The sequence below is a fragment of the Bos mutus genome, chromosome 1 (genome assembly GCF_027580195.1).
Source record: "Bos mutus isolate GX-2022 chromosome 1, NWIPB_WYAK_1.1, whole genome shotgun sequence".
NCBI classification, from domain to species: Eukaryota; Metazoa; Chordata; class Mammalia; order Artiodactyla; family Bovidae; genus Bos; species Bos mutus.
In genome coordinates, this window is record NC_091617.1 from 45056619 (window position 1) to 45080138 (window position 23520).

Here is a 23520-nt window from a genome sequence, read left to right on the forward strand (position 1 = left end):
AAAGAATTATTTTAAACCATGATTCTGAACATATGACATGCCCTTTTAACAAGGAAACGTCTATGTTCAAGTTCTAAAATGTTTTTTTCATTGCATTAATGATTTCTTTCTCTTCATGCTGTTTAGAATTACTTGGACATTAGAATACAACTAGACCAATCCTCAGTTTCTTTCACTCCCATTCTTACCTTGTGTTTTCTTTATTTTCTGAGTGATTTAGTCAATTATGTTTCCTAACTTTTCAGAGACTTTTTTATATGTTATACATTTTATTCCTAAAAAACTATTGTTTTCTTAAAGTTTCCTTTTAAAAACATAGTACATGATTATTGTTTCACTGACATAATCTTTTCCTTTATCTCTAATATAAATCATACTTGTGGTTTGGGTTTTATGTGCATTTTTTTTTTGTTTTTTTTTAGTTTTCTTCTAACTGCATAGTCTTGAATTCCTCAAAGTTGTTTTTCACTTGAAATATTTGTCATGAATCTGTATACCTGATGTTTATTCACATTTCAGAGTAAGATATTTAAAAACTGGCTGGAACTTGTGTGTAAGTAGGGAAGTAAAATGGTCAACCCCTGGCTTTAGTGAGTGGTATCTTTAGGTCTTTTTTTTTACTGGGCTTCAGATTTCTCATCTCTAAGAAATCTTTCTATTTTAAGGTTAAGGGTTTGGCTGTTAACATTCCAGGACTTGAGTAGAGAAAGAGCACTTTCAATATTCAGTATAGAAGCTTCTACTTTCCCTTGTTGGGTATACCACACTGATACATTCACCCTCATTATCCACAGTGTTCTCTAGAGCAGTGGTTTTCTTTTTTAGAGAGTAGAAGATGGATCTTTGACTGAAGGCACGGTGGTAGTGATTCACTTGCTCTTTCTAACCATCAGCCTTACCTCTACTTTCAAGGTCACTAGTACCATTAATTCCTGAGCCTCCTGGTAGTTCTGTAATACAATTTGGATTGATTCTTAGCTTTCCATGCTGAAAGCCTGGGAATGAGCCCTTTCAAATCTAATGAATCAGCGACTCCATCTAGGGACTTCCATGGCAGTCCAGTGGTTAAGACCCCACACTTCCATTGAAGGGAGCATAGGTCTGATCCCTGGTCGGGGAACTAGGATTCCAGTGCTATGTGGTACAGTCAAAAAAAAAAAGACTACATTTATGTATCCGAGGCCAGAATTTAGTTGCTATGGTCTCCTGTTCTTTTTGCCTCTCTATGAACTTTCTAAAAAGATCATTTTACTGTCATCTTTCTACAGTAGAAGCAGAAGTAAGTCACTGAACATTTTTTGACAAGAACATGACATGTATGAATCAGCAGATAACTATGACAGCAATATAAGGGAGAAGGAGAATACAAATGGTAGCATAATAACAAAGCAGTAAACTAGATTCTATTTATAAAGAAGTTAGAGCCATTTATAATTAGCTTTCCAGATACTTACTGGACACTTGTAATCTCTAGCTCTTTCATGTTTCAGTATGTGCTTTATAAGGGCATATCGTCTCTGAAAAAACATTCCACATTCCCCACATTTATGGGATGCTTCTTCTTCTGTATGCTCTTTAGCATCCCTTTTCGGCTGTTTCATCTTTTTTCCTCTTTGAACTAATTTCTGAGCCACCTGATTAAAGAACAGAAAACACAATCCAAATTTAACTATCTCAAATTCACATTACCTTATTAATAACATTGGTATTTAAAACATTAAATTGCTTTCCTGCACCCATTCCCCTCCCCCTCAAAATATTTTTCACCATAAGTTTATCAATAGAATGCTTTCAACTTAAAGCTAAAACTACAAAGGTGAACTCTTTCTTCTTCATACCTGTTGAACTGCTGACTTGGGAATAGCTTTCCGTTTCTGGAGCTTCTTCTCCATTCCTTTGTGTAGTCGGATATATCCCCCTTCATTAACAGAACGCTGCCGAAGTCTGCTTCTATAAGTATCATCATCGGGGCTCTGGTCCATCAGTGCTGTCGGTTCAGCTAGGTTTTCCTCATCTTTCGAGGATGGGTCAAGGTCCTGCCTATGCTCTGAAATGTCTTCAGCACAGATATCCTCAGCTGCTGTATCATTTCCCGTATCAGTGTTTCCTGGAGAGCTACTGATTACATTCTCTTGTGAAGGCTTAGGATGAGTACTAGAAACTGTGCTATCTTCTCTGCTGTTTAAAGTTTCCAGTTCTGTCTGGTTGTTTTTTGTTACTAAATCAACAGACTCCATTTCAGGATGGGAATCAGTTACACAGCCCACAGGTGACGCGGTGGCTTCAGCCTGTGAAGAAACCTGGGGCTCAGGTTGTTGTCCCAGCTCTCCATTCTGCTCTGGCAATTCTCCATTCATCAGTAGTACGATCTCACAATCCCCAAGTTCAGTGGATAAAGTTGTTGTGGTTCCCGTGTTGTTAGCCACGGGAGGTGCTGTACCTCCACTTTGTTCTTGTAAGTCCTGTGTAGATGCAACTGTTTGTACTTCACCCTTCTTATACACAGTTAGCTGCTTCTCTTCCATTAGTTTATGCACACTTTCACAGATTTCTAAAACTTCTGACATAAAAAGATGACGAGCCAAGATGGCTACATCAGCCATGCTACAGAAGTCAAAACTTAGCACAGAAGTATAGGCAAATTCCAGTAAAGGAAGGAAACTAGCCTTACAAAAACCTATGCGAAACAAGGAAGATGAAAGACAAAAAAGTCAAATCACCACTAAAACACCTTGTAAAAACAACTATTGTATCATTATGACAATATAAAATACAATATAAAGGCAAATATAACCATTTATTCTGCAATTAAAACACTCTGGAATTGTTTTGAGCTCTGGCTGCTTATTAAGCCTTGACTAACTCACTTCCATGAGTCGTGTCTCTCAATACCTAAAATAGAAAATAATATCACACTTACTACCTCAAAGAGTTGTTGTAAGGCAGTCATTTTCAAACTGTACTCCTTAGAACCCCGGGGGTTCCTCAAATTTCCCTCAAGAAACAGCTGCTGGAGAATGGAGGGTACAAAAAGAGAGGGAGGCAGGTGAGAAGGCAGGGTCCAACCAACCCGTCCCCTAACCTCACTGCAGTAAACACAGCTGTGCATTTCAAAACAGAAGCTCATATAAAAATTTGATTGTGAACAAAGTATTCTATTACTAAAAATTTTAAAACAAGGTCTATAGCAGAGGGTCAGGAAAGTTTTTCTGTCAAGAATCAGATAATAAATACTGCAGGCAATAAGGCATCTGTTTCAACTACTTAATTCTGCCACTGTAGCTGGAAAGAGAAACCAAGTATTGTAACATGTATGTAAAGGAGTGTGGCTATGTCACAATATAACTTTATGGAGGAAAAAAAGGGAGGACTGCCCTTCGGGCTATGGTTTGCTCATCTTTGGTCTAAGGAATAAGACAAATTACTACACACCAGGCATTAGGTTCCCATTTTATGTGAGAAAATAAGATCAGTTCCATTCTAAGTTCTCAGTACTTCACATTCAAAAACCATTGTTAATATTCCCATGATTCAGAAATTAGAAGATTACATGGTCGTAAGTCCAATTCCATCTCCATAACCAGACCGAATTAACAATTTGTACAGCTTTTTAAGAGTCTCTTTATACAGCCCAATAAATACTCTTCTGTCTCCTTCTTACAACAGGTATTGTATTACACACACTTTACTGTGCCTTGCTTTTCTCATATGTAATAATTTATCTTAAGAGATCTTTTATTAAAAATGACAGAGGGCCAAAGCAAAGTTTAAAGCAAAGCAAAGTTTAAAAACTCATGTTTGCAGTATTTTTCAGTGTTGACTGAAGATACATAAAATCTGGTCCTTTTACATAGGCAAATAAGGGATAAACAAGTAACAAGCATACAAGGAAGCCTTAACCTATGAGATGTACTAGGAGTCCGGTTGAAAGCTGGGGAGACTACACATCAACATGACTAACATCACTAATTCAGTCATTCCTAGGAAAGCTGATAATTAAGTTGCCTGAAGCCATATTAATACTGCTACAAATTATGAAATTAAGTTAATAAGCTTGAGGTAAGAAAGAGTATTTCTTAAAAAAAAAATGCACTTTGGTCTTTTACCTAGTACCTTTTTAATTTCTAAGTTGAAGTCAATCCAGAAGCATGGAAGAATACTGTTAAAATGATCATATTACCAAAAGAAATCTACAGATTAAATGCAATCCCTATTAAATTACTCATGACATTTTTCACAGTAGTAGAACAAATAAACCTACAATTTATAGGGAACCATAGAAGATCCAGAGTTGCCAAAGCAATCCTGAGTAAAAAAAACAAAGCAGGAGGGAGGCTTTAGACAATAAATACAATGCTACAGTAATTAAAATAGTTTGGTACTCACACAGAAACAAACATATGGATCAATGGAACAGAACAGAGAGCCCAAAATAAACCCAAAAACCTAGAGTTGATTAACCTTCAACAAAGGATCCAAGAATATGCAATAGGAAGAAGTCTCTTCAACAAAGGGTGTTGGGCATGTTGGAAAGCTACACTTAAATCAATGAAATCTGAATGCTCCTTCACATGATACACAAAAATAAACTCAAAATAGCTTAAAGACTTAAATATAAGACATGACACCATAAAAATCCTAAAAGAGACCATTGGCAAAACATTTCTTGACATAAATCATACCAACATCTTCTTAGGTCAATCTCTCCAGGCAATAGACATAAAAGCAAAAATAAACAAATGGGACCTAATCAAACTTACAAACTTTGCACAGCAAAGGAAACCACAAACAAAAAGGAAAGGTAATCTATGGAATGGGAGAAAATATTAGCAAACGATGTGACCAACAAGTTTAATCTTCAAAAAACACACAGCTCATACAACTTAACAGCATCAAGAAAACAAACAACCCAATCAAAAAATGGACAGAAGAACTAAATAAGACATTTCTCCAAAGAAGACACATAGATGGCCAGTAGGCAGATGAAAAGACAGTCAACACTGCCACTGTGGAAAACAATATGGAGGGTCCCCCCCAAATTAATAACACAGTTGTCACATGATCCATCAATCTCACTCCTGGGCATATCTCCAGACAAAACTATAATTCAAAAAGATACATGCACCTCTATATTCACAGCAGCATTATTTACAATAGCTAAGACATGGAAACAATCTAACTGTCCACTGACAGACTAATGGATAAAGAAGATGTGGTACACTCAGCCATTAATTGCAGCAACATGGATGGACCTAGCAATTATCATACCAAGTGAAATCAGAGAGATAAAGACAAATACTATATGGTATCACTTATACCTGGAATCTAAAATATGACACAAATGAACTTACCTACAAAACACAAATAGACACACAGAGAACAGACTTGTTGCCAATGGTAAGGGTAGTGGAGGAGGACCAGGGTGGGAGTTTGGGGTTAGCATATGAAAGCTATTATATAATAGGATGGGTAACAGCAAGGTCCTACTATATAGCACAAGAAACTCACTATGCAGTGATAAACCATAAAGGAAAAGAATATTTTAAAAATATATATATAAAACAGAATCACTTTGCTGTACAGCAGAAATTAACACAACATTGTAATCAACCATACTTCAATTTAAAAAATTTGGTTCATAGGTAAGAAGGATTACTGGGCTTTTGTTTACTGAAGTACAGCAGACATACAGTATTACATGTTTCAGGGGTACAACAGTGTCCCACAATTTTTAAAGGTTATACTCCCACTTGTAGTTATTCCTTGTACTGTATATCTTTGGAGTCAAGTATTCTTTAAGAGCAGTGCTGAGCAAACACCATTGATTGCTACTGACTAGACTCTCTGTAAAAATTAACTTACAGAAAAGTAATAGCAAGTGCAAATGAATTGTAAAAGAATAAGAAGTTATTTCTGTCAGGGTTGGAAAGGTAACTCCAAAACTTTATTGGTTTATTTCTCTACAGAGTATTAACCAATTTTTCATCCATCAGCAAATTCATTTTGAGCAAAGTCATTTCTCTGGTTGAAAGACAATATATACAATTCTTGGGAATTCTATACGAAGCAGTTTTAACATCGTACTGGTTTCTGCAATTAATTATATAAGACCTTGGACTATAGTATTTGCATAAGTTAAGTTTTTAACATTTAAAAATTATGTTTTGGCCAAAGGGTAAAGAAAGTTTTCCTGTAAACAGTGAGATAAGCAAATATTTTAGGTTCTGTGGACCACTGGTTTTTCTAGCAACTATTCAATTCCACCTTTGTAAATTCAAAAGCAGCCACAGACAATAAGCAAATGAATAGGTGTGGTTGTCTCAATAAAACTTTATTTACAAAAGTGGTCAGTGGGCCAAGATTTGGCATGCAAGTTGTAGTTTGCCAGCTTCTTTTTCTTTTAAAGCCAGTAAAACTTTAGTTAAAAAAAAAAAATTTTGAAATGAGAGAAAATGCACAAGGAATGAAAGAGAGATCTATAGTCACTGGAAGCATTTATAAAAGGATATAAAAAAATTCTACGCTGGGGCAGAGCTTCCTTGCCTGATAGCTGGCATCTCTTACAAACATCCTACACTAATAAATCTATTTCTTGCCTATCACTTTGCCTCTTGCTAAATTTCTTCTGCACTAAAAAATTGTTTTTTGTGCCAAAATTCCTTGGGAGTCCAGTGGTTGGGACTCTGAGCTTTCACTGTGGAGGGCCTGAGTTTTATCCCTGGTCCCAGAACTAAGATCCTGCAGGCTGCACAGCATGGCCAAAGTAAAAAAAATTGTGCCAATAAATCTGAAAATTTAGATGAGACATATTACAGCAAATACACAACCTTCTATAAATTACTCAAGATGAAACAGAAAATCTATAGAATAATTTCGTAACTATTAAATGTGTCAAAATTAGTAGCTAGAAATCTTGCCCCAAAGTCTACTACAGGCCAGTCAATTTTAGCCATCATTCTACCAAATATTGAAGAGATAAATCTAATTTCATAGTAACTACTTCAGTGAATGTAAAAATTGGAAGGAACACACAATTTGTAAGATTAAGCTGACACGACAAACTGTGAAAAAGAAAAATTACTCCTAAGTACAGATGCAAACAGTCTAACGTTAGTACTCTAAACCAGTTTGTACAAACCATTCTAAGCAGTTTGTACAAAATATGGTATGTTGTGACTAAAGTGGATTTATTTCAGGAATGAAAAACTGGGTTAACATTAGTAAACCCATGTAAAATTTCCCACATTAACAGAATGAAAAAGATGGTCTCAACAGACACAGAAAAAGTACAGTGGTAAGTCCACATTCATTTCAAAGGGAATTTCCTTAATGTTAAAGGGGGTAAAGGATTATCTATTTAAAACATTTACCAAACAATGTATTTCACAGTAAAAAAACAAAAACACCTTTTCTTTAGAATGGGAATAAGTGAACTCTTTATCACTACCTCTATTCAACTGCTATTTTTTTTTTTGAGGTTCTAAATGGCACTGTAAAGTAACAGGAAAAAGTTAAAAATATAAGGACTGGAAGGATAGAAACAAAACCATTACTATTAGCACATAATATATTTGTTTTATATGGAAAATCTCAAAGAATCTACAGGTAGATGTCTGAATGACTAAGGTAATTAAGCAGTACTACTGTATTTAGTAATCAACAATTAATAAAAATAAATCAGAGATTATATAATTTTAAAAAATTATAATAGTATCAAAAAGTATAAACTACCTTAAAATAATCTAACAAAAGATGTGCAAGGGAGTTCTCTGGTGGTCCAGTGGCTGAGACTCCATGCCCTCAATGCAGGGGGCATGGGTTCGATACCATGGGTCAGGAAACTAGACCCCACATGTTCCAACTAAGTGTTCACATGACATAACTAACAGTCCCACAGGCCACAGCTAAGACCCAGAATAGCCAAATAAAGAAATAATTTTTTTTTAATGTGCAAGACTTTTATGGAAAAATATAAAACTTTATTAATTCAATATAATCCCTATCAAAATACATTTTTCTTCCTTTTGTGGAAGTAGATAGCCTGCTTTAAGTTTATGTGAAAGAGCAAAGGGCTATGAATAAGACTCACCAGAATAACACAGGTGAAGATTTCCATTATTATTATAAAGATAAGGTAGACCAAGCAATAATAGGGGGGGAAGAGACAACCAATAGACTACAAAAAAATGTAGAATCAGTACCAAACATGTGAACATTTGTTTTTTAAGAGAATCTGCATGGTGGATGGGTAGGAAGAGGAAGTTTTCACTAAATTCTGAGACAAGTTATCAAAATGGAAAAAAATGAAATCAAATATTTATCTCACACCATTAAAAAAATTCCAAACAGATTAAAAGTTAAATATGAATGAGAAACTATAAGACAATACATGAAAGTACCTTTATGACTGAGTAGGGAAGAAATTTTTGAAAGCATAAACAATGAATTCAACAATATTAAAGTAGGTAACAAGAAAACAGATGTACATTTTATCATTTTTAAATATTTACATATAATTAGTCTATTTAAAAATCAAACAAAGATTTTAATAATGTCTGCTTCACTTGCTATTGCTATTTGCTGAACAAAATATAAAAATAAGCATATGGAATGAAGAATAACCGAGGTATTTTCCTGAAATAATAATAGGATGCTGTGCTGCAGTTATCTGGGAAGCAGAGATTTCACTTGCTATAAGCTGCTGAGAAACAAAAGAGCAGCATTCTTCTTTCTGCTTCAGATGCAAGGAAGATAAGGAAAAAATTTCAAAGCTAATATATCAAGACTACACTTGTGATAAGTTTTATTATTCAGATGGCCCAGAATAAGATGTATTTTCTCCTCTGAATCACCAAAGTAAATATCAAATCTAGAATGTAATGCTCCTCTATGCTTCATAAAAGCTCTTGTTCATCACTGTATCCCTAGAGCCTGGCCAGTTCCCTGCACAAAGTGGATACCTGAGAAATCTTTTTTAGTAATTAAACATACAGCTACTATTAAGAAAAAATATATGAATTTAACTCGCCAGAGTAAGATAGAAAAGGTTCAGTGGCGAACTAGGTGAATATTATATACCCGAATAAAGTCACTTTTTTGCTTTAGAAAGGGGAAATGACAGTTCACCCAGTGGCGTCACTTATTTAAGAGTTATAGCAAAGTAACAGTATAAGAAAATGTATAAATAAGGTTACCTATTTTAATGCTTCCTAAATTTTCATTTGTTGACTCCTAAGCCAATATATAAATTCTAGTGAGGCCAAAGGAAAGTCAAATTACTCATTTACAATAATAATGATAATTAAAAAAAAAAAAAGACACCTAGAATTCTGAGTATTCTATACTGACGTTATTGTCAAATCTACATGAATGATGATTATTAACCTTAAAAAATGAAAAACAAGACATATAGAAGTGTTTTATATGTCCAAAACATAAGATTCAGTCAGTCAATTTTAAAATAATATATTTATTTAGTGTAATAACTTTGGTGTAGTTACAGATTTCTCTCAAACTGTTTTAACAATGTAAATCACAGAAATTCTACTAGTGCTACCACTCTCTTGCCTAACAGGCAGTGGTAGGAAATGACAGGCTTTTCATATATCTACCTTGGAAACCTTTCTAAAAGGAAGGAGCTTACAGTTAAGCTTAGTCTGATGCTATAAATGGGCTTCTTCCACTTGAGCACAGATCCTAAGTTTGTAAGATACACACACCCTTTTTCCAGTATGTACTTATTAACAAAGAGTATCAGAAAATTCTTACCAAAAAAGAAAAAAAAAGAAAATTCTTACCAGAAAGATCCACCACTGCCTCGTGACTGGAAACAGCTCCTTTCTCAATAAAAAGATCTCGAAAATATTCACTGTTAGCTGACAGAACAGATTTATGAGCTTTATACTCTTCTCCTTCAATTAACAAAGTAACGTCACAGAACTGGTTAGAGAGCCTCTGTTCATTCAGCTGTTTTAAGACAGCCTGACAATGTTTTGGAGAAGAACGTTTCACTACTCCTCTGGTGTCAACCTATCAAAATAAGTTGGAGACCAAGAGTTGCATTATATATCATTTGTATTCTCACCCTTAACAAAATTTAAAACAAGACACATTATTCATTTGTAAAAATTCCACTAATATGAATAGTCCAATATTCTTTATTACCTATGTATTTAAATAAAAAGATAAGTCGTACTCACCATCTTCCGCTCTGTTCACTTTACTTGATCCAATGAAAACCTACATCTCATTTCCTACTGCCTCCTTTTATTGGTCAGAAATTTATCTGATAATGTAAGACATTAATGCAGGCAAAAAACAAAGACCTAGCCAGTTTAAGTTTACCTTGCTGCATGACCCACAGACTGCTTCCAGAAATGTATTCTGTCTACCTGTACCAATATACCAATTAAAAAGACGAGGGGAGGAATAATTTAACAGCAAATCAACAAGTTACATTATGAGGAGAAACAACATGAAAATTTATGATTAAGGAAGAGGCAGTATTAGCGAACATTTAGCACCTGTACCTGGTGGCTCAGATAGTAAAAGAATCTGCCTGCAATGCAGGAGGGAGACCAGCATTCGAGTCTGGAAGCTCCTCTGGAGAAGGAAATGGCAAGCCATTCCAGTACTCTTGTTTGGAGAATTCCATGGACAGAGGAGTCTGGTGGGCTACAGCCCATGGGGTGGCAAAGAGTCTGACAGAAGTGAGGACTAACACTTCAGCACATTTAACAGTGACGGTACCAACAGGGAAGCAGTTTTAGAGGTTCAAGAAAAAATACTATAAATACTAACACACTAGTTACAGATGTAAAAGCTGAATGGAAAGCTCCACTTACAAACACAAGTTCATGTTTGGATACTGGCTTCTTTTTCACAGGCTTGGATGCTGTAGTTGGAGGCGAAGTAAAGTTGCTCAGGTCATCCTCTGATTCATTACTTTCTTCCCCAGATTCAAGATCTAGTCCCAATTCTTCCAGCATTTCTGAAGCATCCGATATAGGACGCGAGCGATCTAGTTTCTCCTGGCATTTGCTACATTGTTTAATGTAATCTTTGACTTGCTTTAATATACCTACAATGAAATAAAAATTAACTAGTCAAATTCGATACTGCTGTCATTTGAAAACTAACGATTACACTAATTATTTAATCTTTGTACACTAATGCATATTCAAGTGCATGTGTACAGACACACACATACCCATAAAGTATGTAGAGTGAACATTTTAAGATACATTTTTTTCTTCAAAGATATGTTATAAATGACAATCTGTTTCCATGCTGACAGACTGCTTTGTTGTTTACTCTTACCATGCATTTACTCATCATAAAAGGATTATGCAGCACCGCCCATTTCCACTTCAGATTCAACTCACTTATGCAATAGGAACTATATGAAATTGTCAATATTCAACTGCTTTGACTGAGCAACTTCACTTTCACTTTTCACTTTCATGCACTGGAGAAGGAAATGGCAACCCACTCCAGTGTTCTTGCCTGGAGAATCCCAGGGACGGGGGAGCCTGGTGGGCTGCCATCTATGGGGTCACACAGAGTCGGACATGATTGACGCGACTTAGCAGCTGCAGCCCTTTATAAACAGTAATACTGTGGCTCATACTAATGACACCCCACTCTATGAACACGAGCCCTGACCATGCTTTGGTCAGTGGAATATGAACGGATATGATGAATGTCATGTGTTATCAGAAGCTTTAATTCCCTGTCCCCTCAAAGGACATTCAAGTGCATGTGTACTTGAATGTGTCCTGGAACATGCTGTATGCCAGGGGGATAATGTCCTTTACCCTGAACTGCAGATGAAAAAAAACAGGTGGAGCCAATCTGCAACCTGTACAGGATCACAACCAAAACTTGTAATGGGTGTAAAATCTCATCTTTGAAAGCAGAGATCTTAGGGTTTTATTAAATAACAGTATACACAATCTTTGAACTGTGGTGTTGGAGAAGACTCTTGAGAGTTCCTTGGACTGCAAGGAAATCAAACTGGCCAATCCTAAAGGAAATCAATCCTGAATACTCATTGGAAGGACTGATGCTAAAGCTTCAATATGTTGGCCACCTGATGCAAAGAGCCGACTCATAGGAAAAGACACTGATGCTGGAAAAGATTGAAGGCAGGAGGAGAAGGAGATGACAGAGGATGAGATGGTTGGATGGCATCACTGACTCGATGGACATGAGTTTGAGCAGGCTCCAGGAGATTGTGAAGGACAGGGAAGCCTGGCGTGCTGCAGTCCATGGGGTTGCAAAGAGAGGGACATGACTGAGCAACTGAACAACAATACACAATCTAACAAAAGTTGATTATACACAAACCATTCACAAAACCCTATTTTAAATTTCAATTTCCAACTCAGCATGCTGGGGGGTTCAGGGAAGAGTAGGAAGCAGGGAGGAATACTTTACATGCATACATACCCTCTCCATCATACTTGTAAGGGAGGACCACCAATTACTTGTCATTCTACATACAAGGAAAATAAAGCCCTAAAAGTTAAGTCACCTCTAGTAAACTACGTAAGTCTGCCCCGAGAAGCCATGTGGTTTTCAGGACATGCTATGTACCCTGAAACATTGAGCCAGGATGCTATTTATCCATCCCTATGGCAGAAACTTCTCCCATAAACCCCAAGTAAAAAGCAAATGAAAAGATTTGTTACCTAAAATGATACAGAAAGTGAAAAGTGGAAGTCACTCAGTTGTGTCTGATTCTTTGTGACCCCATGGACTATACAGTCCATGGAATTCTCCAGGCCAGAATACTGGAGTGGATAGCCTTTCCCTTCTCCAGGGGATCTTCCTAAACCAGGGATCAAACCCAGGTCTCCTGCATTGCACACAGATTCTTTACCAGCTGAGCCACCAGGGAAGCCTTATATTGTAAATTCCTGAAAAGAGTTTCAAAATGACAAATTATACTAAGTTCCTTGAATTTCAACTTTCACATAGTAGTTGAGTAAATTTCTCAAACTGTATTTGAGAAATTTAGTAAATATGTTTCCCACACTTACTAAAAAAAAGAAAAGTATACACTGGAAGAATAAATTCAGAAAATTATACTGATTTTATAGCTATACAAATGAATTTCATCATATTAGAAGCTGAGTTCTACAGTAACCTGTTAACATAGAAATCTGCCCAATTTATTTACCACCCCCCACCCAGAATATATCAAGAAATATTAGAGTTAAATCAACTTTTATAAGAAAGGCATTTATATGTGCACAAATAAGAGAAGAACAGAGTTCTTATAGTCTAGTTTCTGAAAATATTAAAGTCAATAATAAATCTACACCTGTATTAGCTATAGCAAGCAAGTTTTAACAGATTGATAATAAATGGGTTGAAATGAAACATTTCTGAGGATGAGTGGCTATGATGGCTGCACAACAATGTGAACAGTGTGCATTTAATGTCACTGAACTGTACACTTACAAAAGCTTAGAGTGGTAAAAGAACACATGGGTATGTGAGTGGGAGAAGAAACAGGTAAGAGAATATATATATATATTACTAAGTAAGAACCATACTAGTAAATAAAGAGCTGCTCTGGAAATTTCCAAGTCCAAAATAAAGACGACAAGAAGAAACAGCTTTCTTCTAATTAACTTTGGTTGTATTTCTAAAAAATTTTACAATGCTACACAGTTCAGCATATTCTGCATACAGCAGACATTAATCAAACTAAAACCAGTTGAGTTCAAACCACTGGAGAAATTACAGAGAAAGCATATGAACAAAAAGAAAACTACTGGGGCTTCCCTGGTGGTCCAGTGGTTGAGAATCTGTCTTCCAAAGAAGGGGAATCAGGTTAGATCCCTGGCTGTGGAACTGAGATTCCACAGCTGCCAGGGAATGAAGGCGGCGCTCCACAATTAGAGAGCCCACATACCACAAGAAGACCCAGTGCAGCCAAGATAAAAATTAAAGAAGAATGAAAAATACAAGGAGAAGTTCCACACACACAAAAAATGATTAATTACTATATTAGAGTGGGTCAGTTGTCCAAAGAAATCATCCTGTTTCACAGGTCCTTTAACTCAAGTGTTGGTGTTCTGATGGGATCATTTCAAATCCAGCCTTACAGATTCAGGAACTTGATCTCTGGAGCTTGCCTACAGCTGATTAAGCTGAAAGAATCTGACTCAAATTAATCACTGAAGAGACATTAACATATTTGAGTATTTTCATTTTGAGACTGGGTAATTACAAGGGGCAGAAAACTACTTAATGCAGGAAAATTAGAATCCACTGACCAGCTTTTTGACCATGTTCCAAGTCACTAACCTCTCTGTGCCTGTGTGTTAATCACCATATGCAAAATGGGGATAAGAGCACTTACCTCACAGAATGTCACAGTGATAAAATACTAATATTTCTAAGTCACTTTGAACAGTGTCTGATATAAGGTAACTACTACTACTACATAAGTGTTAGAAAGTGCTCAAAGGTCAACTTTTCTGGTACCTTGACAATGTCTACATAAAATACCAGATGAGCATTAAGAGGTTCTTTACTGAGCCCAGTGGGTAAATGACCTCTGATAAAACAACCTGAAGAACAGTTTCTCACTCAATCTCAGTTGTTCTCAGTCTCAACAGTGTAGACATTTTGGGCCAGATGCTTCTTGATGGGGGGCAGGGAGAAGTTAAGTAGGCTGTCCTGTCCTGCATACTGTGAAATGTTTAGGAGCATCCCTGCCTCTACCCAACCAGAGGTCAGTCAATAGCCACCCCACAAACACCACCACCAGTTACCACAACCCAAATTCTCTGGACATAGATGTTCTTTAGGAGGCAAAATTGTGCAGGGTTGAGGACCACTGCTCTAGAAATCTACCAGAATGAACAATCTGCTCCTGTCAACTGTTCAAGAACCTCTCCCCTCCCCATCAGTGGTGAGGCCCAGAGTATTGGCTCCTATTTCTAGCTCCTTCCTGTATTAGTCACTCAGGTTTGTTTGTTTTTTTCTTCAAAGTTACAAAATAGTTACAGCTGTATTTACCTAGACCCAGTTCTTGATGGGTTTTCAAGGATTACACCCTCTTTTTCTAGATTAGATAATGGCAGCATTGATTTATCCTCATAGAACAAGTCAGTTCTTTGGGCAGGAAGCTCTGCCTATAGCTAATTTAACCTATTACATGATTTTGCTAGCTTAATCTTTTTTTCTACTAATTCAATTTTTTCCTTCACATTCTGCATTAACTGTAGATCCCCATGAGGCAGCATTTGACAGAGTCAGGGGAGTCATTTATTTTGAAACTCCAGCATACGATTACAATACAGGATAAAATAAAGGGGTGAGAAGACAATTATATCTATTAACATTTTACATTCTTAAATAAATTTGCTATATGTCAACATTAGACATTCAGTCAGAGTTTTTCACTGTGCTAAACAACTGAAGTTGCTACAAACTGGCCCAAGTACCAGGTTATAATGGCAGTGTTTATGAGGGCAGCATTCTGGAAAAAGCAGCATAATTAATGAATTCCAGTAAACTATCCTTGACTGTGAAATAGTTTTCTTCTTGGCATCTACACTGATCAAATCTTATTCAGTTCAGTTCAGTTCAGTCGCTCAGTCATGTCCGACTATTTGCGACCACATGAATTGCAGCGCGCCAGGCCTCCCTGTCCATCACCAACTCCCAGAGTTCACTCAGACTCACATCCATCGAGTCAGTGATGCCATCCAGCCATCTCATCCTCTGTCGTCCCCTTCTCCTCCTGCCCCCAATCCCTCCCAGCATCAGAGTCTTTTCCAATGAGTCAACTCTTCGAATGAGGTGGCCAAAGTACTGGAGTTTCAGCTTTAGCATCATTCCTTCCAAAGAAATCCCAGGGCTGATCTCCTTCAGAATGGACTGGTTGGATCTCCTTGCATGCAGTCCAAGGGACTCTTAAGAGTCTTCTCCAACACCACAGTTCAAAAGCATCAATTCTTCGGCGCTCAGCCTTCTTCACAGTCCAACTCCCACATCCATACATGACCACTGGAAAAACCATAGCCTTGACTAGACGAACCTTTGTTGGCAAAGTAATGTCTCTGCTTTTCAATATGCTATCTAGGTTGGTCATAACTTTTCTTCCAACGAGTAAGCGTCTTTTAATTTCATGGCTGCAATCACCATCTGTAGTGATTCTGGAGCTCAAAAAAATAAAGTCTGACACTGTTTCCCCATCTATTTCCCATGAAGTGATGGGACCAGATGCCATGATCTTCGTTTTCTGAATGTTGAGCTTTAGGCCAACTTTTTCACTCTACACTTTCATTCATCAAGAGGCTTTTTAGTTCCTCTTCACTTTCTGCCATAAGGGTGGTGTCATCTGCATATCTGAGGTTATTGATATTTCTCCCAGCAATCTTGATTCTAGCTTGCGCTTCATCCAGCCCAGCATTTCTCATGATATACTCTGCATATAAGTTAAATAGCAGGGTGACAATATACAGCCTTGACGTACTCCTTTTCCTATTTTGAACAAGTCTGTTGTTCTATGTCCAGTTCTAACTGTTGCTTCCTGACCTGCATACAAATTTCTCAAGAGGCAGGTCAGGTGGTCTGGTATTCCCATCTCTTTCAGAATTTTCCACAGTTTATTGTGATCCACACAGTCAAAGGCTTTGGCATAGTCAATAAAGCACAAATAGATGTTTTTCTGGAACTCTCTTGCTTTTTCCGTGATCCAGTGGATGTTGGCAATTTGGTCTCTGGCTCCTTTGCCTTTTCTAAAACCAGCTTGAACATCTGTAAGTTCACGGTTCACATATTGCTGAAGCCTGGCTTGGAGAATTTTGAGCATTACTTTACTAGCATGTGAGATGAGTGCAACTGTGCGGTAGTTTGAGCATTCTTAGGCATTGTCTTTCTTTGGGACAGAGATTGGAATGAAAACTGACCTTTACCAGTCCTGTGGCCACTGCTGAGTTTTCCAAATTTGCTGGCATACTGAGTGCAGCACTTTCACAGCATCATCTTTTAGAATTGGAAATAGCTCAACTGCAATTCCATTACCTCTACTAGCTTTGTTCGTAGTGATGCTTTCTAAGGCCCACTTGACTTCACATTCCAGGATGTCTGGCTCTAGGTCAGTGATCACACCATCGTGATTATCTGGGTCATGAGGATCTTTTTTGTACAGTTCTTCTGTGTACTCTTGCCACCTCTTCTTAATATCTTCTGCTTCTGTTAGGTCCATACCATTTCTGTTCTTTATCTAGCCCATCTTTGCCTGAAATGTTCCCTTGGTAGCTCTAATTTTCTTGAAGAGATCTCTAGTCTTTCCCATTCCTTTGTTTTCCTCTATTTCTTTGCATTGATCGCTGAGGAAGGCTTTCTTATCTCATCTTGCTATTCTTTGGAACTCTGCATTCAGATGCTCATGTCTTTCCTTTTCTCCTTTGCTTTTTGCTTCTCTTCTTTTCACAGCTATTTGTAAGGCCTCCCCAGACAGCCATTTTGCTTTTTTGCATTTCTTTTCCATGGGGATGGTCTTGATCCCTGTCTCCTGTACAATGTCACGAACCTCTGTCCATAGTTCATCAGGCACTCTATCAGATCTAGACCCTTAAATCTATTTCTCACTTCCACTGTATAATCTTAAGGGATTTGATTTAGGTCATACCTGAATGGTCTAGTGGTTTTCCCCACTTTCTTCAATTTCAGTCTGAATTTGGCAATAAGGAGTTCATGATCTGAGCCACAGTCAGCTCCTGGTCTTGTTTTTGTTGACTGTATAGAGCTTCTCCATCTTTGGCTGCAAAGAATATAATCAATCTGATTTCGGTGTTGACCATCTGGTGATGTCCATGTGTAGAGTCTTCTCTAGTTTTGTTGGAAGAGGGTGTTTGCTATGACCAGTGCATTTTCTTGGCAAAACTTGGCAAAATTAGTCTTTGCCCTGCTTCATTCCGTATTCCAAGGCCAAATTTGCCTGTTACTCCAGGTGTTTCTTGACTTCATACTTTTGCATTCCAGTCCCCTATAATGAAAAGGATATCTTTCTTGGGTTGTTAGTTCTAAAATGTCTTGTAGGTCTTCATAGAACTGTTCAACTTCAGCTTCTTCAGCGTTACTGGTTGGGGTATAGACTTGGATTACTGTGATATTGAATGGTTCGCCTTGGAAACGAACAGAGATCATTCTGTCTTCTCCGTCATTCATTCCAAATCTTATTAGCCCAGATAGTCTACAGGACTTAGAATATAAATCTGAGAGTCCATTTGCAGTGTATGACACATTAAAAACTAATAATTAAAAATGTCTGTTTTATCAATATTAGTTCCAGGTCTAAGGATGTTTATTTTTCTCTATATATAGTTTTGTTAATTTCTTTTTTCTTTTTAGCTGCCCTGAGGGGCATGCTGGATCTTAGTTCCCTAAGCAGAGAACCGCTGGACTATCATGGAAGTCCCTAGTGTTGTTAATTTTAATAGACTTATAGTAAACAAATAAACAAGCAAAGTGTTCATGTAAGAAACATCAAAATGAATAGCTAATAATCAAAAGCAAACTCTTCTGATACTTATTGACTATGAATTCTCATATTAATAAGAAAAAAAAACAATGAGATAAAATAGTATGATAAACTCATTACATGTTAACAAAAATAGCATTTATATGAAAAATACTATTTACCAAAACATAAAAAAATTAGTGAGAAAAGCAGTGCTACTTTATAGTTTTGCCTTTTTAATGTGTCGTTTAACAAAAGACACGATCATATATGCATTCAATATAATGCCATAAAGCACATGTGATATAGTCTTTGGAGAACTCCACTGTATACTCCTGAGAGAATGAGTGAAAAGGAAAATGATACCTTAGTATTATGAATATAATTTTGACTTTGGGGATTCTCTTAAAGGATCTCAGAGCCTCTGAGTTCTGCAGTTTAGTACAAAACTTAAGAGAACAGCTGTCTGGACATTCAAGGACTTCAAAATTCTACACAACCGTCAATGTATTTCTTATTTTAAAAAAACGAACATAAACACAGTCTCAGGAGTTTTTGTCTTTTAAGACACTGCATACTAAAAAAACCAAAATACTGGATTAGCTATCACTCACAGATAATCAATTTAGGGAAGGAAAATTCTGAACATTAAAACTCCATTTAGCATCATATAATAGTAAAGTCTGAAATCCCAAAGATCAGCTCCTAGTGCTTTTGATTTTCCCATCTGCAATACAGAGACATAAATGTTTCCAATTTACATGGTCTGATGAAGCTTAATAGGTGACAGGGCTTCCCAGGTGGCGCAAAAGTCAAGAATCCGCCTGCCAATGCAGGGGAGGCAAGAGAAACCGGCTGGATCTCTGGGTTGGGAGGATCCCCTGGAAAAGAGAATGACAACACACTCCAGAAATCTTGCCTGAAAAATTGCATGGACAGAGCAGCCTAGCGGGTACAGTCCATGGGGTCACAACGAGTCGGACACAACTGAACACATATACACAAATATGTGAAGATAAGTGCTCAGCACTATACTTGCATGTAAAAACTTGACCTGTATTTTCTTCAGCTGTAATTATGTTAACATGCCATAAAAATATTAAACCTGAGACCTTTGTTCTATCTCTAAACAAATCAATCTTAACAAACTGCAGCATTTACTTATTATTCCTTCACAGTTGTGTCTCTTTACAGGAACTCAATTTAGATATTGGTTTAAAATGTAATATAAATTAAGGGAAAGCATTTTAGAACATACAGCTGGACTGTTCTTGAAAACACGAAAGCAGCAAAACGAAATATTTAACAAATTTCATAAACTGAAAAGAACTTCGAGAAACTATTCAGTAGTCGAACTTCCTAACTCACAGGTAAGTTACGGTAAATTAATTTCTGTAGAGCCATACGGAATCCTTCCTAACAAAACCTCTTCTATAGGCCTGCAAACTTTTATTAATGATAATCAAACAGTCTGAATACTCATCAACTTTTTGGAGAGGGCGGTAAAAACCAACCAACGGTCCTTTCTCTACTTTCCTAACCTGGCTCCCAAGGAATTAAACTTAAAGCCACACTCCCCCGGACCAGAACAATCACAGAAACCGCATCTTTTCTGGGTTGACGTAGTGCCTCAGTTTCCAAAGCGCTCTTCACAATATCAAAGAGAAGGACATTAAAATATCCAGAATTGAGAGCATCTATTACATTCCTATCCTAAAAACTAGGCTCAAATGATTGGTTCAACAGTCACTCGAAATCACTGCTGCACACAACTGCATGATTCCTTATTCACGCCGCGGTATAGCACAATCATGAACCCTGGTAAGTAGGTCCGCAAAACCTCAAGTTCACTGGCCGACAAGCTAGGGGAAGGCATCGCAGAAAGCGGCTGGGCTGGGGGCGGACCGTGCTACCCCCAAACCACCAGCGTAAACAAGAGTTTAAAGCGCAGCATCCGCAACCGCCGCCCAGAAGCTTCTGCTAAGAAGGAGCCGCCCCATCCCGCGCGGCCGAAGGAGGCGGGCCCAAGGCAGCCCGCGCGTCCCGGCCCCTCCCCGCGGCTGGTCCGGCCCCCGGGGAAGCCCCCTTCGCCCCACCCAGGCCAGGGCCCGCCCCCAGCTTCCCCGGCCTCCTTCCTGTGGGAAGTGCGGCTCCTTTCGCGTCCCCCACCCTCTGGGCTACGCCTGGCGGGCGCTTAGCCGCCGGGCACAGGTTAGGCTAGATAGGTTAGTGGAGTCCGGGGGGAGGCTGCGGGGAACCTCACACTCGCGGATGCAAGACGGGCCTGCCGTCGCCTGCGGGCCTTGCCTGGGACCGAGCCGCCAGCCCGCCCTCCCTCTCGCCGCGGGCGAGGTCGTACCTCGCCACCAATACGTCTTGGACAAGTCGTGCCAGGTCTGATGCTGGGTGTGGTGAGTGCCGCCTGGGCCCAGGTGCGCAGCCTCGATGAGCCCCCGGCGCCGCTCGGGCTGCAGCACCACCTCCAGCTCGGCGAACGTCTTGCGGTGCCGTTGCCGCCGCTGGTAGTACAAGGTCCCGTCCCGCACCACGTAGCAAGCGGCCGCCTTGCGAATTTTACGCTTGACATTGCCCTCGGTGCCTGGCGCGTACGGCTCGCACTCGTTCGTCAGGTAGCGCAGGATGGCCTGGTAGCTCTCTTCGCTTGACATCGCTGACGGCGGCTCCCTGAAGGCGCCTGTCAGTGGCAGGGAAGGAAGACAGAGCACTAGCTCCGGGCGGATGCAACAGCAGCGGCGGTACTATGGGAAGGACCGGTTGTGTCTACAGTGAGTGCTCTTCGACGGCGCCCGCAGCGCAGAGTGAGAACGGACGAGTTGGTAACCAGGAGGAACTGCACTTCTCCAGCGCGCGGTATCCGCTGGCGACTGACAAAATGGCTGCTGCACCACCGGAAGTGACGCAAATCAAGGGCAGTGGGTGAGGGAGCTGAGCCCTGATTGGAGCGCCATGGCTTTCTGGCTTGATCTAGCCGACTGAGTGACGTCAGGACTGCGGGCGGACATTTTGGAAGCGGGTAGGCCCTGCCTGGAAGAGCCAAGAGAGTTTGAGCAGACATATTAAGTCCTGGCAGTTTCCCTTTTTTTATTTCCCCCTTCTTTCCCTTGCTCTGAGCACGTGTAGGAGCTGCTGGGCAGTTAACCCTGTCTGATACCCCAAGGTGCAATGGAATCTTCTCCGTCTGCGTTTTGAGACAACCAAAAACATAAAACACAAAATATTGAGGTCTACAGCCCCTGAATATAAGACCAAAGAAAGTCCTTTCACGTGGAAATGTAGTTTTCCTGTCAAGTGTTACAAAACTTAAATCCATCCGTGGTAGGAGTTACTGTAGTTTCTAAGATACTGCTGGTTCCAAACTACCCGTGGATAATTCTGCAGTGATCAGCTTACGTAGTGACAATTTACCCATTAAGTCAATCATGTTGGCAAGGAATGGTGAAGATGAGCTAGCACTGTTTTTTTTTTAGTTTGGGGAAGAAAAACACTCGGTTTTACACCCAACATATACTGAATGCACCAAAGGCCACGGCGATCCGAACTGCACTTTCCAAGGTGAGATGTAGGTCCTATGTCAGATTTTTCACTGGTAGACGGGAGGGGTCGCCCTGGTCACCTCTCCGTGGACTGAGTCTGCCTAGCAGTTAGGAGACTCAGGCCTACGACATTCCAAACCATCCGGGGTCTGGCACTTAGGTGCTTTACTGGAGCCTGAAAGCCAACCCTCTCCTGACCCTGCCTAGGTCTGCAGTCGCTGATTGAGGCGCTGAGCCCTGCGGAGACAGGTGAGGGCCGACTGCAGATGAAAGCAGTGGGCTCAGAAAGCGGGGTATACTAGGTCTCCAAGGCACTTGCCAGTGGGGACTGCAGCAATTAACAAACGGCATACTTAAGGCACTTCAATATTCTGGCTGTAGCTAAGTGAGCTCCCAGTCCGAGGCAAAATACAACTACCAGGCCTGGGGTTTACTTAGGGCCACTCATTTCAGACCACAGCTAGGGGAGGGAGGTGTGAGAAGGTGGAGATACATCCGTCCCCAGAACTGATGTCCAAATCCACTCTCCATGGGATGTGTATGTTTCAATGCTTCAGTGTGAAATATACGTCAACTGATGTAAATAGATTAAAATGTTAAGTAAACAATTTCTGGACGGCCAAGAGAAGCTAAGTTAGAAATAGAAATTACCTCTCATGCCAAACACAACCGGAGATTCTCTTGTGCCTTTGAGCCAATAGAGAAAGGTTTTAATAAAATGTTATACAACTGGTCCAGTGGTCTTACTGAGAAAAGCTAAAACTTCCTGTCCTATGAGAACAGGTGTTTAGTATTTTGGGTTTCCCTGGTGGCTCAGATGGTAGAGAACTTGCCTGCAATACCAGAAAGACCCATGTTGGATCTCTGGGTCGGGAAGAGCCTCTGGAGAAGGAAATGGTAACCCACTCCAGTATTCTTGCCTGGAGAATTCCATAGACAGAGGACCCTGGCAAGCCATAGTCGATGGGGTTCCCACGACTGAGTGACAGTTTCATTTAGTGTTTATATCTTACTAAACTTCAAGCTATTCATGACTGAAAGATAATCAGAATAGGGCAGTTCCATTTTAGACATTTAAGACCAGAAAAGCAGTGCTTTAAGGGGACATTTTATTGTGTTCAAAAGAACATGTACCTCTGTATTCATGTTGAGTATTTTGATTGACCTTTTTTCTTAAAATTTCATTAAAAAAAAAATTACAGTAGGGACTTCCTCAGGAGTCAAGTGGTTAAGACTCAGCCTTCCAATGCTGGGAGTGTGGGTTCCATTCCTGGTCAGGAAGCTAAGATCCCACATGCCACAGGGTGCAGCCAAAAAAAAAAAAATTTAACTATTCCTATATATAAAATCACATTTCTCAAGAGGATATAGCTTATTTCTTGTTGTATCCTTGCAACTTGGTGGTGTGGAGTGCTGGTACATTGGATGATCTAATTTTCATAGATGTGCAAGCCTCTTAACACCGATTACTATTTT

The 23520-nt window shown here is 39.1% G+C and overlaps 1 protein-coding gene across 1 annotated transcript in view; it reads right to left on the reverse strand.

The window, feature by feature from the left end:
• Window positions 1–21363, reverse strand: part of ZBTB11 (zinc finger and BTB domain containing 11) — a 31167-nt gene extending 9804 nt beyond the window's left edge. The window contains exons 1-5 of the mRNA XM_005890064.2: window positions 20850–21363; window positions 10845–11080; window positions 9798–10029; window positions 1839–2677; window positions 1455–1634 (exon numbers count right to left, since the gene is read on the reverse strand). Of these exons, the coding sequence (XP_005890126.2) occupies window positions 1455–1634; window positions 1839–2677; window positions 9798–10029; window positions 10845–11080; window positions 20850–21159 (1797 nt within the window). The 5' untranslated portion in view covers window positions 21160–21363. The remainder of the gene's footprint in view (window positions 1–1454; window positions 1635–1838; window positions 2678–9797; window positions 10030–10844; window positions 11081–20849) is intronic.
• Between the last annotated feature and the right edge of the window lie 2157 nt (window positions 21364–23520).